This window comes from Terrapene carolina, unplaced genomic scaffold (assembly GCF_002925995.2).
Source record: "Terrapene carolina triunguis isolate 2854851 unplaced genomic scaffold, T_m_triunguis-2.0 Scaffold96, whole genome shotgun sequence".
NCBI classification, from domain to species: domain Eukaryota; kingdom Metazoa; phylum Chordata; order Testudines; family Emydidae; genus Terrapene; species Terrapene triunguis.
In genome coordinates this window covers 31247472-31263164 of record NW_020664447.1, presented here as the reverse complement: position 1 = coordinate 31263164, position 15693 = coordinate 31247472, and the positions used below count along the sequence as shown (strand labels likewise).

Here is a 15693-nt window from a genome sequence, read left to right as displayed (position 1 = left end):
ATCAGAATGTCAGAGTTCACTACATGATATGTTATGGAAGCTTAGATTACCACCTACTATTTTTTGTTGTTGCTGTTTTAGTACATTGAGTACCAGTTAGTACATTGTGCACCTACAGAATTCTGGCAGCCAGAAACAAAGTTAATACCCACCTCTACAACTACTTTTACTTTAAAAAAAAAAAAAAAAAAAAAAAGTATTATAGATGTCTACACTCTGAGAATTTCTCATTTCAATATTTACAGAATATAGGCCATATTCCCCTTTGTCATCCTACCCTTTCCCCTTGGTGATGCAGGGAAGAGGAAACACACTGATGCAGAGGTGCTGCAAAAAGCTTCATGCTCACATACTTTTGTGGAAGATTCCCTCCTACCTGACTATGCATAAACTTCAGGTTAATTCCTTCCAGCGTGACTTGCAGAAGCCCTCCTTCACCAGTTTTCATATCCTGCACTGGGAACTCACCACCCAATTCAGGTCCTGCAATATAACAACAAACAAAGAGAAGAAGGGCAGGAAGGAATCAAACAAATAGAGTGAGCTGCACAATACTTTCCATTTATTTATTGAGTGATTAAAGCAAGAACTCCATGTAATGTACACTGCAACATTTTATGACAAACGGTATTGAGTACTTGATTAAAGTCTAGCAGTGAGTGCTCTAAACACCATCACATATTTAATTGCTGGTGTCTGTAAAGCTCTGTAATGTGTGAGGGAAATTAAAAGACTAGCTCAGAAGTTAGCTCTCTTTTCTGTATGATGCAACACAGTGGTTGACACCTTACACAGCATTAACCTTCAGCAGAAGCAGAGCAAATACAAATTCACATGGAGCTTTGAATTTCCTGCAATTTCATATGAACACAAAAGTGTCCTAATGGGGTGAAAATAAAATGGGAATATTCTTAATGCCACAAAGAAAGAAGGGCTTCCTGAATCCCTCATGTCCTTCTGTGGTGCTTTCTGAGGGCATCCAGAACTGTAAGCCACCCTGTTATCGCTCTGCTTTAGCAAAAGAGGGATTTGTTGATGCTAACCTGTTTGACAGCTCCCTGCCACCCCAGTCTGTTAGTCAGCCAAACAAACTTAGGATTCCAACAGCCCTTATTGTGCCTTGCAGGTAATGCTCGGTGCCCAGAGTTCCCGTACCCACAGAAGAGTATTCCTCTGTAGTATCCAGCCTGCCACTTGACTCTCACAGGAATGACCAAATTAGTTGTCTCCAAAAAGATAGAATACACACCTGCCTGTTGCCCTTCTCTGTACCCTTTCTATTTTTCATATAGCTTTTCTGAGATGGGGCAACTAGAACTACATACAGTATTTGAGGTGTGGGCACAACATGGATTTATACAGTGGCATTATGATATTTTCTGTCTTATTAGCTATCCCTTTCCTAATGGTTCCTAACATTGTTCGCTTTTTTAACTGCTGCTGCACACTGAGTGGATGTTTTCAGAGAACTATCCATAACGATTCCAGTATTTCTTTCTTGAGCGGTAACAGCTAATTTAGATTCCATCATTTTGTATGTATAGTTTGGATGATGTTTTCCAATATGTATTATTTTGCATTTATCAACATGGAATTTCATTGGCCATTTTGTTGCCCAGTCACCCAGTTTTGTGAGATCCCTTTGTAATTCCTCGTAGTCTGATTTGGTCTTATCCATCTTGAGTAATTTTGTATCATCTTCAAACATTGCCACCTCACTATTTACCCCTTTTTCCAGATCATTAATGAATATGTTGAACAGCAATGGTCCCAGCACAGATCCCTGTGGGACACCACTATTTACAGACGCTCCCCAGGTTACGCAAACCCAACTTACGCAAATCCGGACTTACGGAAAAAGTTCCGTAAGCTTTTTTTTTTCCCCCCTCGTGCGTAATTGTTAGGTATACGTTCCCAACTTAGGCAAAATTCTACTTACGCAAAGCATTCCGGAATGGAACGCTTGCGTAAGTCAGGGAGCGTCTGTACCTCTCTCCATTCTGAAAACTGACCATTTATTCCTACCTTTTGTTTCCTGTCTTTTAACCAGTTACTGATCCATGAGAGGCCCTTCCCTCTTATCCCATGACTGCTTACCCCATGACTGCTCACTTTTCTTAAGGTCCTCCTCCTCAGCCAGCCCGACTGGGCTGGGCTGCCTCCTTTTATCTGGCTCTTCCACCTGAGGCATGCGTAGCAGGGGAAAGGGGGCATGGCCTCCTGGGCCCACAGTGATTGGTCCGTCCCTGTTGGCCCAGTGTGGGGTTGGTACACTCCATCACACTCACCTACAGCCACTTCTTAGCATCACCAATCCACACGGTGGGGGATCCACCATTCACAAATGCAAAGAACACCAACCTCTTTGTTCCCTCAGTGATAATCAAAATGTCTTTTTGCTTCTCCTTATATTCCCCAGAATTTATTGTGTTTGTCACCAGAGTCAGGATGGACCCCTGGGGTTCAGACTCCAGTGTCTTCCCATGCTGATTTCACATCCTCGCTAACCTGCTCCTCCTGTTTATCTCAGATGCAAATGAACTGTCCATTGTCTCTGCCATCACCATGCTCAATTTACATTAGAGACAGGGAGATAACTGTCCTCCCTCTTGTCTTGAAAAAAAACCTGTTTCTCTCTTTGATTACAGACTTCAAAGCACAGTATCAAAAATATGCGCAATTCCTCATACAGTGTTAATACACACATTTCACAGTGATATTAACGACCAGTATGTCACTGGCTTTCAACTGATATCTTACAAAATATTCTTTACAGATAAATATTGTCACTGAAATGTGTTAGATGTAGTAAGTTTGTCAGGCTTAATAGAAGTTGCTGTTATGTGATATTGAACTCTTTGCAAGTGGGCACTGAGGGGCTCGTAGGGTCACACTTTCTCTATGTTTTCAACAAGGTGGTTCAAGTAAAACATGTGGGCAATACTTGGCCCTACAACTGGAAGTTGGGACTTGTCTCTGTGGGGCTTTTTTCCAGTTATACCAGTATAATTATACTGGTAGAGTTAAACAGCTATAGCTATATTGGTATAATTCCCCCGTGTGGATACACTTATTCCATAGTAAGAGTGGCTTCTTTTTCTTTTTTGGCTTACTTTAAACACTTCCAAAGTGACATAAATTAAACTGAAAAAAAGGCCCTCTTCTACTGGAATAAGAGTGTCCACACGGGTAGTTATACCAGTCTAACTAGATTGGTTTAAATTCACACCCTACCTCCCTTACACTGGTATAACTTCCCCATGTTGACAAGACCACAATTAGGTTGATGATCATACACGAGCCAGAGTAGACTCCAGCTCCAGCTCCCCAAGCTGGATTACTCTGCAGTACTACCAAGAGTAAACAGTAACATTATTTTTATCATCCAAGTAAGCAGTTAACACTGAACACACACAAGGCTAGTATGTTGAGTAAGAATAACAATCACATTTCTGGCCATATACACACTTTAAAAGGGGTTTGCTAGTTTGCCAGCTGCAACAGTGGCAGGAGCTTCCTTTTTCCCATTCTGTTAGTACTTGTCTACACAAGAACGTTTTACCAGTTGTACTGGTATCCTTATATTGGTTTAAATCCCCACGTGGACACACTTATTCCAGTATAAAATAGTGAGGTTTTTTGGTTTACTTTAATCCCTTGCAAAGTGACATAAGCTAAACAGAAAAAGCCCCTCTTATATGGGACTAAGGCCTGGTCTACACTATGAGTTTAGTTCGAATTTAGCAGCGTTAAATCGAATTAACCCTGCACCCGTCCACAAAATGAAAGCCATTTACTTCGACTAAAGGGCTCTTAAAATCGATTTCTGTACTCCTCCCCGACGAGGGGAGTAGCGCCGAAATCGACATTGCCATTTCGAATTAGGGTTAGTGTGGCCGCAATTCGACAGTATTGGCCTCCGGGAGCTATCCCACAGTGCACCATTGTGACCGCTCTGGACAGCAATCTGAACTCGGATGCACTGGCCAGGTAGACAGGAAAAGCCCTGCGAACTTTTGAATTTCATTTCCTGTTTGCCCAGCGTGGAGCGCTGATCAGCACAGATGACCATGCAGAGCTCATCAGCACAGCTAGAATAAAAAAAAAGATCCAGCATGGACCGTACGGGAGATACTGAATCTGATCTCTGTATGGGGAGATGAAACTGTTCTATCAGAACTCCGTTCCAAAAGACGAAATGCCAAAACATTTGAAAAAAATCTCCAAGGCCATGATGGACAGAGGCCACAACAGGGACTCAACACAGTGCTGCGTGAAACTTAAGGAGCTGAGACATGCGTACCAGAAAGCCAAAGAATCAAATGGACGCTCACGGAGGGAGGGGCGACTGACGACTGTAGCTATCCCACAGTTCCCGCACTCTCCGAAAACAATTTGAATTCTGGGTTGAGCTCCCAATGCCTGAAGGGTCAAAAACATTGTCGCGGGTGGTTCAGGGTATATGTCATCAGGCCCCCCACCCTCCCTCCCTCTGTGAAAGCAAAGGGAAAAAAATTGTTTCTCGCCTTTTTTCACTGTCACCGTATGTCTACTGGATGCTGCTGGCAGACGCGGTGCTGCAGCACTACACAGCAGCATCCCTTGCCTTGCCTTGCGGATGGCAGACGGTGCAGTATGACTGGTAACCGTCATCGTCGTCCCGTGGGTGCTCCTGGCTGGCCTCGGTGAGGTCGGTCAGGGGCGCCTGGGCAGACATGGGTGCTCCTGGCTGGCCGTGGTGAGGTCGGTCGGGGGTGCCTGGACAAAAAAGGGTATGACTCCAGGTCATTCTCTTCTTTAAGTTTTGTGTAATGGAGATTCAGTCCTGCCTGGAATATCATGCCAGCTGGAGGCTTCTGCCTCAGGCTGCTCTCCCAGTCGGCAGCACCGCGCGGCCGCACCTACCCCAGCCTACCCCTTGCTCCCAGGGCTCACAATCAGATACTTAGACCTCTACATTTTGCTGCAAATAAAAAAATAAAGCTGCCGTTTAGAACTGTCCCCCAACATACATATCCTGGGACATTCTGTATTTTACCAGTGTCAACCAAAGGCCCACACACAAATGGAGATTCAGTCCTGCCTGTGCTTCTATCCTAGTGCTTATCACAGATTCTCATTTTCAGCTATAGGCTGAGCAAGTGCAGAATGGTGGTTCACTTGACTTCACTGTAAGCCAACCGCCCTCCCCTCCCCCCTTTGATCTCTGCTTGCAGAGGCAATGAAGTCAGTGTTGTTTCAAATTCATGCATTCTTTATTACTTCATCACACAAATGAGGGGATAACTGTCAAGGTAGCCTGGGAGGGGTGGGGGAAGAGGGAAGCAATGGGTGGGGTTGTTGTTGGGGCAACCCCTAGAATGGCATGCAGCTCATCATTTCTGCGGGATGTCTGGGGCTCTGACCCGGAGCGGCCGTTTGCCTCTCTGGTTCTTTAGTAGGCTTGCCTGATATTTTAGGCAGGACTGACTCTCCATTAGACAAAACTTAAAGAAGAGAATGACCTGGGGAGTCATTCCCATTTTTGTCCAGGCGCCCCCAACTGACCTCACCGAGGCCGGCCAGGAGCACCCATGACAGCAGCAGACGGTACCGTATGACTGGTAAAAGTCTTTGCCAACTTGCAAAGCAGCAGACGGTACAGTATGGCTGGTAACCGTCTTTGCTAACTTGCAAAGGCAAGGGGATGCTGCTGTGTAGCGCTGCAGTACCGCGTCTGTCAGCAGCATCCAGTAGACATACGGTGACAGTGAAAAAAGGCTGAATGGGCTCCATGGTTGCCGTGCTATGGCATCTGCCCGGGCAATCCAGGGAAAAGGGCACGAAATGATTGTCTGCCGTTGCTTTCACGGAGGGAGGATTGACTGACGACATTTACCCATAACCACCCGCGACAAATTTTTGGCCCCATCAGGCATTGGGATCTCAACCCAGAATTCCAATGGGCGGGGGAGACTGCGGGAACTATGGGATAGCTAGCCACAGTGCAACGCTCCGGAAGTCGATGCTAGCCTCGGTACATGGATGCACACTGCCAAATTAATGTGCTTAGTGTGGCTGCATGCGCTCGACTTTATACAATCGGTTGCCAAAAATCGAATTCTGTAAATTCGGAGTAATCCCGTAGTGTAGACATACCCTAAGAGTGTCCAAACAATGGGTTATACTGGTAAACTCCATTGATTTAAATGCAGACCTTAGGTTACACTGGTATAACTTTCCCATGCACACAAGCCCTAAGTGTTAGAACTCTGCAGGGAGCTACAGGGTTAATCACTGCTGATTCACTGGGACAAGTGGGGTTCATTAGACTTCACCCTGAATATAATGGAGGTGGGAGTAACCCTTTCAGAGAGCCAGGGCATGGAACAAATAGGTCCTGATGGAAGGAAAGATAGCACCAGCCAAATCTAAGGAGAGAGCTAGAGTGAGGTTTCATCTCATGTAGTATTATTTTGGAATTATAATTGTATTGGTAAATCAGACCCCTGAAGGGGTGACTGATTTTAGAAATGTATGATTTTTGGTGAGGACTATACCAGCTAATAATAAATCATCATCATCATCTCCTTCACCACAACCTGCCATATATGCATAGATAGAGGAGAAAACAGAACTTTGACATCACTGAATAAAAAGCACTACATTCACACAAACCATCATTAAAGAGGTTGGAGAGAAAAGGTGGGTGAGGTAAAATCTTCTGCTGGTCCAATAAAAAATATTACCGCACCCACCTTGTCCCTCTAATGTCCTGGGACCAACATGGCTACAACTACACTGCATTAAAGAGGTTGGTTGATCATACAGTACCTGCCAAATCCTGTCCACCCCTGCCTGGAGGCCACAGCTCTTACCTGGTTTAATACTTTGCTGTCTTGCTGCTGCTCGCTCCATACTGTCTTTTACACAATAGTACAATTCCCGACACTGTAAGAGAAGAGTTAGATAACATGTTTTCACACCATACACTAGCAATACCGCATCACTGGAGAGCACAGAGCAGCTCAACAGCATTGACTGTGGGGTTTAGTGTGTGGATGTTGGGTGGTGGTGGTGGCCCGTGATGTACAGGAAATCAGATGATCTGGTGGTTCCTTCTGGCCTTAAAGCCTATGTCTACGTCTCTACAAAAAGAGACTTTCCTTTCCTCTCGTATGATCATTTCCATGAGGAAGTCCTAGGAGGATTACCAAAGGATCATTTGGTAATAAATATCCAACAGTTTGTGATATTTGATTACAGACTGCATCCCAATACTTTCTAATGACTGGACATGTCCTCCATAATCTCCTCTCTACCCACAATTTCTGCAACATTTATCCCCATTTTCTTTCTCTCTCAACTAGAGTTACCATTGAAACAATATCTTAAAGAAATTTTCTTTTGTTCTGCTACAAGCAGATTGCTGGTCCACTTGTCCAGATCAAATACCATTCCTCTGGAGTAATTTGTCTATCCAGGTCCACAGAATCCACCATTTACTCTAGTTTAAGCCAGCAAGTGACCTGTGCTCCATGCTGCAGAGGAAGGCAAAGCCCCACCAAGGTCTCTGCCAATCTGACCTGGGGGAAAATTCCTTCCTGAGCATATGGGCGAGACCCACCAGCCAGACACCCGGGAAAGAATTCTCTGTAGTAACTCAGAGGCCTCCTCTTCTAGTGTCCTATCTCCGGCCACTGGAGATATTTGCTAATAGTAATCATGGATGGGCCATGTATCACAGTGTTGTAGGCAACCTAATCATACGTTCCCCTCCATAAACTTATCAAATTCAGTCTTGAAACAAGTTAGGTTTTTTGCCCCCACTACTCCCCTGGGAATGCTGTTCCAGAACTAGAAACCTTCATCTAATTTCAAACCTAAACTTATTGATGGCCAGTTTATATCCATTTGTTCTTGTGCCAACATTGACCCTTAATTTAAATAACTCATCTTCCCCCTCGCGTTTATCCCTCTGATGTATTTATAGAGAGCAACCATATCTCCCTCAGCCTTCATTTTGTTAGGCTAAACAAGCCAAGCTCCTTAAAGTCTCTTCTCATAAGGTAGGTTCTCCATTCCTCTGATCCTCCTAGTAGCCCTTCTCTGCATCTGTTCCAGAATTGCACACAGTATTCCAGATGAGGTCTGACCAGTGCCTTGTATAACACTTCCTCTAACTCTATTGGAAATTCCTTGCCTGATGCATCCTAGGATTGCATTAGCCTTTTTCAGAGGCACATCACATTGGCATCTCATAGTCATTCTGTAATCGACCGATACACCCAGGTCTTTCTCCTCCTCTGTCACTACCAACTGATACATTCCCAGCTTATAGCAAAAATTCTTGCCATTAGTCCCTAAAGGCACTTTGCACTATTAAACTTCATCCCATTTCTATTGCTCCATTGTTCAATGTCATCCAAATTTTATGTGATATTCTGGTCCTACTCTGTACTGGCAATACCTCCCAACTTTGTGTTGTCTGCAGATTTTATTAGTACACTTCTACTTTTTGTGTCAAGGTCATTACTGTTCAATAAGATTGGTCCCAAGACCGATCCTTGAGGAACTCCACTAGTAACCTCTCTCTAGGCCAACAGTTCACCATTCAGCATGACCCACTGAAGTCTCCCCTTTAACCAGTTCCTTACCCACTGTTTAATTCTTTTATTAATCCCCATCTTCTCCAATTTAACTAATAATTTGCCATGTGGAACTGTATCAAATGGTTTACTGAAATCCAGGTAGATTAGATCTACTGCATTTCCTTATTGAGAAAATTAGTTATCTTCTCAAAGAAAAAGATCAGGTTGATGGATTTATTAAAAATCCTTGCTACTGAGCTTGCCATTTCATGTACCAATTTCTCTAATATTCTTGGATTGAGTTTATCCAGGCCCCCTGATTTGGTCCCATTAAGCAGTTTGAGTTTGGTTTCCACCTCGGATGTAGTAATTTCTTCTTCCATATCCATGTTCCTATTAGTCACAGCCCCTAAGATTTTCATTACTCTTATTAAAAATGGAGACAAAGTATTTGTTTAGGTTTTGGACCATACCTAGATAATCTTTAATCTCTACCCCATTCTCAGTGCTTCACGGTCCCACTTCTTCTTTCCTTGTGTTCTTTTTATTTATATGGATAAAGAACTTTTACTATTAGTTTTAATTTCCTTTGCAAGGTCCCACTCTGCTTGACTTTTGACAGTTCTCACTTTTCCCCTACACTTTCTGATCACCAAGCGGTAGCCTTTCTTGTTGATCAGTCTGTTCTTCCATTCCTTGTAGGCTTTCTTCTTTTTCTTAATAACCTGCTTGAAATGCTTGTTCATCCAGTTTCATCACCTTTCACTATGAATATTTTGCATTTGCTTGGGATGCAGGCTTCCGATAGTTTCTGTAACTTTGATTTAAAGTAATTCCAAGCCTCTTCCACATTCAGATTATTGAGTTCTTCAGTCCAGTCTACTTCCCTAATTCCCTTAATTTTTTTAATTTGCCCTTTTGAAATTAAGGACCCTAGTTGCACACCTATTTTTGTTTATGCTTCCATTTAGTTTACACTGAATTAGCTCATGATCGCTTGAGCCAAGGTTGTCCTCTACAACCAGTTCCTCTATGAGGTTCTTGCTATTTATCAATCTAAATCTAAAATGGCATCACCTCTTGTTGGTTCAGTGACTATTTGGTGAAGAAATCTGTTGGCTATCATACCCAGGAATATTCTTGCCCTTACCATTATTAGTAGCACTTGTCTTCCAATATATCTAGGAAATTAAAGTCTCCTATAATCACACAACTCCCTGTAATATTGATTTCATTAAAACTGTTAGAGATCTTTATCCATAATCAAATCAGATCCTGGAGGTCTGCAGCAGATCCCAAGCACTATCCCAGTGGAGCCTTTATTACCTTTCCTCCCCAAAGTGATTTTGATCCAAACAGATGCCATATTATTCATTCCATCACATTCAATTTCTTTAGTTAACCCCTTCCTTAATATATACTGCTACTCCACTACCTTTCCCTTTATTTCTGTTTTCCTGAAAAGCACCTACCCTTCAATACCTATATTCTAGTCATGACTACTATTCCACCATGTATCTGTTATCCCTATAATATCTGGTTTCACTTCCAGCACCAGTAGTTCTAGTTCCTTCATTTTACCACCAGGCTCCTTGCATTGGTGTACAGACATATTAGTTGTTTCTGCTTGGCTTTACCCAGATTCCTCACCTGATTGTACCTAATCATTTTACTGCCAGTATCACCTACCTTTCTGTTAATATCAGTGGTACTATCATAATGTCCATTCTCCTTCCCCCTGTTGTTCCTTTCTCCATTGCTGTATCCTCTTTTACTTAATTTTCCTCCAGCCCCGTATTAGAATCAGACATGGCGATTACACTGGTCTACAATTTTTGAGAAGTCGTCTGCTTCAGAGATAAAATGTGCTATTTATTATGTATTTTGATGTGCTGAATTCAAATATGACAAATAAAACAACTGATTGGCTACTGTTTCTAAGATATTTAAGTTTTTACATTTTATGTCTATGTATATTGTGTAGATAGTAGAGTTTTAATCATAAATTGTAAACCTAGGTCTTTTCATGTGTTTATGGTTGCTTTACATGATAATATTTCACCTGTCCTGTTTATGTAACACTTTAAAAATCAGCAAAAGGGTTATATAAATAAAATTTATTATGAAACAAAAGGCAAAAAACTATTATGTACATAGTTTAGTCCTATTCAGTATCTACTCGGCGCTTCTTGGCTTGTCTCTTGTATTCATTAAATGGAGCATCTCTTGTCACTGTCCAGCAATAGTCTGCAAGCATTGATGGGCTCCATTTGCCCTGATAGCGTTTCTCCATTGTTGCAGTGTCCTGGTGAAATTGCTCGCCATGCTCGTCGCTCACTGCTCCGCAGTTCGTTGGAAAAAAATCTAGATGAGAGTGCAAAAAATGTATCTTTAGTGACATGTTGCAACCAAGGCTTTTGTATGCCTTGAGGAGGTTTTCCATCAACAACCTGTAGTTGTCTGCCTTGTTGTTTCCGAGAAAATTTATTGCCACTAACTGGAAGGCTTTCCATGCCGTCTTTTCCTTGCCACGCAGTGCATGGTCAAATGCATCATCTCGAAGAAGTTCACGAATCTGAGGACCAACAAAGACACCTTCCTTTATCTTAGCTTCACTTAACCTTGGAAATTTTCCATGGAGGTACTTGAAAGCTGCTTGTGTTTTGTCAGTGGCCTTGACAAAGTTCTTCATCAGACCCAGCTTGATGTGTAAGGGTGGTAACAAAATCTTCCTTGATTCAACAAGTGGTGGATGCTGAACACTTTTCCTCCAAGGCTCCAATGACTGTCGGAGTGGCCAATCTTTCTTGATGTAGTGGGAATCTCTTGCACGACTATCCCACTCGCAGAGAAAACAGCAGTACTTTGTGTATCCAGTCTGCAGACCAAGCAAGAGAGCAACAACCTTCAAATTGCCACAAAGCTGCCACTGATGTTGGTCATAGTTTATGCACCTCAAAGGTTGTTTCATGTTGTCATAGGTTTCCTTCATATGGACTGCATGACCAACTGGAATTGATGGCAAAACATTGTCATTATGCAGTAAAACAGCTTTAAGACTCGTCGTCGATGAATCAATGAACAGTCTCCACTCATCTGGATTGTGAACGACGTTGAGGGCTGCCATCACACCATCGATGTTGTTGCAGGCTACAAGATCACCTTCCATGAAGAAGAATGGGACAAGATCCTTTTGACGGTCACGGAACATGGAAACCCTAACATCACCTGCCAGGAGATTCCACTGCTGTAATCTGGAGCCCAACAGCTCTGCCTTACTCTTGGGTAGTTCCAAATCCCTGACAAGGTCATTCAGTTCACCTTGTGTTATGAGGTGTGGTTCAGAGGAGGAGGATGGGAGAAAATGTGGGTCCTGTGACATTGATGGTTCAGGACCAGAAGTTTCATCCTCTTCCTCTTCCTCATCTGACTCAAGTGAGAATGATTCTGGTGCATCAGGAACCGGCAGTCCTTCTCCGTGGGGTACTGGGCGTATAGCTGAGGGAATGTTTGGATAATGCACAGTCCACTTTTTCTTCTTTGACACACCTTTCCCAACTGGAGGCACCATGCAGAAGTAACAATTGCTGGTATGATCTGTTGGCTCTCTCCAAATCATTGGCACTGCAAAAGGCATAGATTTCCTTTTCCTGTTCAACCACTGGCGAAGATTTGTTGCACAAGTGTTGCAGCATATGTGTGGGGCCCACCTTTTGTCCTGATCTCCAATTTTGCAGCCAAAATAAAGGTGATAGGCTTTCTTAACCATAGTGGTTATACTGCGCTTCTGTGATGCAAAAGTCACTTCACCACAAACATAGCAGAAGTTATCTGCACTGTTCACACAAGTACGAGGCATCTCTGCTCACTTTGGCTAAACAGAAATGTGTCCCTTTGCAAAATCAAACACTGACAAATAAGAGAGCACGACACTGTATGATTTCTAGAGCTGATATAGGGAAATTTGTTCAGCAGAGTGATGTAAGCTTCGTTATGATTGCATCATCCATGACTTCTAGGAATAACATGATGCAATTCATATCATGTATGATGCAATACCAGCTTCAGATTGCATCATTCATTATTTTGCCTAAAAAGCAAGTACTGTCCAAACCCAGTCATAGATTTATTCATAGATCCAGTCAAAGATGTATTTTAGTCATTTCTGGTTTAAATTGAGATCCCTTCCCTTTATAACTCACTTATCCTCCGCCATTCCCAAGTCAAGGGTCGTATATACTGACCCAATAGCATATCTTGAAAACTAGAGCCAATCAACAATTTTAAGCATCATTTTCGTTCTCAGTGACCCAGAATTAGTAAAGTTTGACTACATTTATTTCAGAAGCATTTTGGCTGTAGAGCAGTGTTACCTGAGCAGCACCCAACCATCTCCCTTGACTTCCTAGTTTAAAGCTCTTTTAATCAGTTATGCCAGCCACCATCCCAGAAGTCTATTTCCCTCCTACTCAGGTGGAGTCCATCCCATGAGAACATCCTCTGTGCATTAATGCCTCCCAGGGCTGTCGAAGCCCTCCTTGTAGCCATTTGTCAATCATCATAATTTTGTCTCGTCTTTGCACTTCTCCTTTAGGGACAGGAAGAATCCCACTGAAGATCACTTGATCACATTTCTTTAAGTGTTTTCCCCAGCTTGGTGTAATCTTTCTTGATACATTCCAGTGAGAATCTAACAGCAGCATTTGTTCCCACGCAAAAGAAAGTCAATGGATTCTTTCCTTCTCCCATTAGGATCCTCTTCAGCCTCAGGTCCACATGCTATATCTTAGTTCCCAGCAGACAGCACACCTTCTGTTCTCTGGATTAGCTCTGGTGACAGGCCTGTGTGTTCTTCTTAGTAGATCGTCCCCAACCATGCAGACCTGCCTCTTCTTGGTGTTGGTGCAAGTCTCCAGCCTTACCTCTTCTGTTCTTTCTGGCTACAAGTCTTCTTGTCTTCTGTTCTCACTTGCAATTTTCTGCAAGTCATCCTCTATCCTTCTGGGGCTCCGAACTAGGGCTATGTCCATTATCTCTTCCCTTCTTCTAGCTGTTCTTTTCCTCCTTGCTCTCCCATCTTCTGTTACTGCCAGACTCTCCCCATCATTTTCCAATTCAGCAAACTTGTTCCTCAGTTTTATTTCTCCATCGCTAGTTGATCTGTTCTTCTGCCTTGTTCTCAGTCACATGCTTCCACTTCTACTTCCCTCACCCAGCAGTCTACCCTCACAGTTCTCTGGTCCAGCTTGCATTTGTAAATCTTGAGGTTTTCCTTCCACCTCCTCTCTTCTTCCCTCCATCATCTGCTCAATTCCTCTTTGAAACTCAGCCATAGTTTCTAGCTGCATCTCCAAACCTCAGATCTTCTCTTCCATCAGATCTATTAGGCAGAACTTCATACAAACAAAGCACCTTTCAGGTACCCTCTCCAAAATAATGTACAGCCCACAGCTTCCACAACCAGTCATCTTGTCTTTCCCATTCTTTGGATCATTACCACTGCTGCCTCAGTAGCCATCATAGCCTTCCCGCCAAAGCTCGTCAAAAAGGGGGAAAAAACCAACCCAAAAAACTCAACACATATACTCTTCCCCAAACTCTCCCATTTTCTGGCTCCTGTGCCACAGCTCCTGTGCTAAGGTCTTTTCTATCTTTAGGGAGAACAACCATAGTAGCTTCTTTCATAGGTTATGGAAGTTCCTCCCCTAACAGAATAGCACTGAAGATACCTTTCAGCGGATCCACTAATACCTCCTTAAATACCTTGTACACTTCAGCTGGAAGACCATGAAGTGCTGGACATTTACCATTTTTTATATTTGCTATTGCCTCTAGGATGTCGTCTTCTATTATTTATCTAAAGTTCCTTATCAATTTTGCTTATTTTTGGCAAGCCTGCTACTTCCAGATATTTTTGAATAACTTCAGAGCTTGGAGTATCTGAGGTATGGAGATTTTTATAATAAGCAGAGTATATAACTATCTTGCTGACTGTTCTTAATTGGTGGAATAATACACTGTTCTTGAATACCTTTAGGCTTTTGAGCCTATAGTTTATCACTTATTTCCTCTCTCATAAAACATCTCCTTTTATACCTTAGTGCTTTTGCAGTGGCATCTGTCATCAAAATATCCAATTTCCCCCTAAAATTAGTTAATTGTTGATATAAATTTTTGAACTGGTGTTTTTATGAATGTCTTGTAACCTTTTTATCTCCTGTTCTAGCTCTATTTTTTCTTGAGGTCTTTCTTTTTTCAATTGAGTGTCTCTGCTTTTCAATTGACCCCTAAATAGTGCTTTACCTGCTTCCCAGAGGCTGCCTCTTTTTGTATTATCTGTATCATTTATTTGAAAGTATTTTACAATGTCCTCTTTAATTAATGCAAACTGTGTCTTGGAGAAGCAAGCAGTTCATTTTCCAAAAAAGTAATCTTAGGGACCCATCTCAGCTATCAAATATTACTTCCACTGGTGCATGATTTCACAATGTAAATAATGCCAATTTCTGCAGATCTTGGCTGCTTCGTTAAAGATTTAGAGATTAACATTAAATCTATTCTAGAATATAACTGATGAAGGTGTGAATAAAACGTGTCATCTCTTTCTCCTGAGTGCAATTCTCTCCAGCAATCTGAGACGCTGAACTGTTGGCACAGAGAAGTTAATGCTGCATCTGCTTCCCTATCCCCCTTGTCTTTATCAGATCTGTCCCCCAATAACTAGTTGGTGTGCAACTGAATTCTCCTCCAAGTATAATTTCCCCTTCTCCAAAGTGTCGCAGTGTTTTAAAGAAGACTTAAAAGCAAAAACTTTTTAGTTTAGGAGAATACACTGAGCCTACTGCTATTAATAACCCAGCAATTGTGCCCTTCAACCATGTAGTTTCTTTCCTCTACATTTTAAAATATTAAACACAGCTACTACTGATCACCTCAATTAAAGCAAACTTTCATTATTATTTTATTACACTGCAAGAGTGAGCCTTCTCTAAAATTTCAGACAAAAAAGGTGCATTTTACAATTTTGAAATCAGAGGCCTATGTGAGGTCACAACTTCCATTTACAATAGGGTTACCATATTTCAGCACGGAAAAAAGAGGACGGGAGGAGCCCCGCCCCCGT

General features: G+C 42.4%; 1 protein-coding gene across 4 annotated transcripts in view; it reads right to left on the bottom strand.

The window, feature by feature from the left end:
• MADD (MAP kinase activating death domain) overlaps nucleotides 1-15693 on the bottom strand; it is a 127699-nt gene that overhangs the window by 13699 nt on the left and 98307 nt on the right. For all 4 annotated transcript variants that reach the window (XM_029911457.1, XM_026651268.2, XM_026651270.2 and 1 more), the window contains 2 exons: nucleotides 6858-6930; nucleotides 377-483 (listed from right to left, as the gene is read on the bottom strand). In XM_029911457.1, the coding sequence (XP_029767317.1) occupies nucleotides 377-483; nucleotides 6858-6930 (180 nt within the window). The remainder of the gene's footprint in view (nucleotides 1-376; nucleotides 484-6857; nucleotides 6931-15693) is intronic.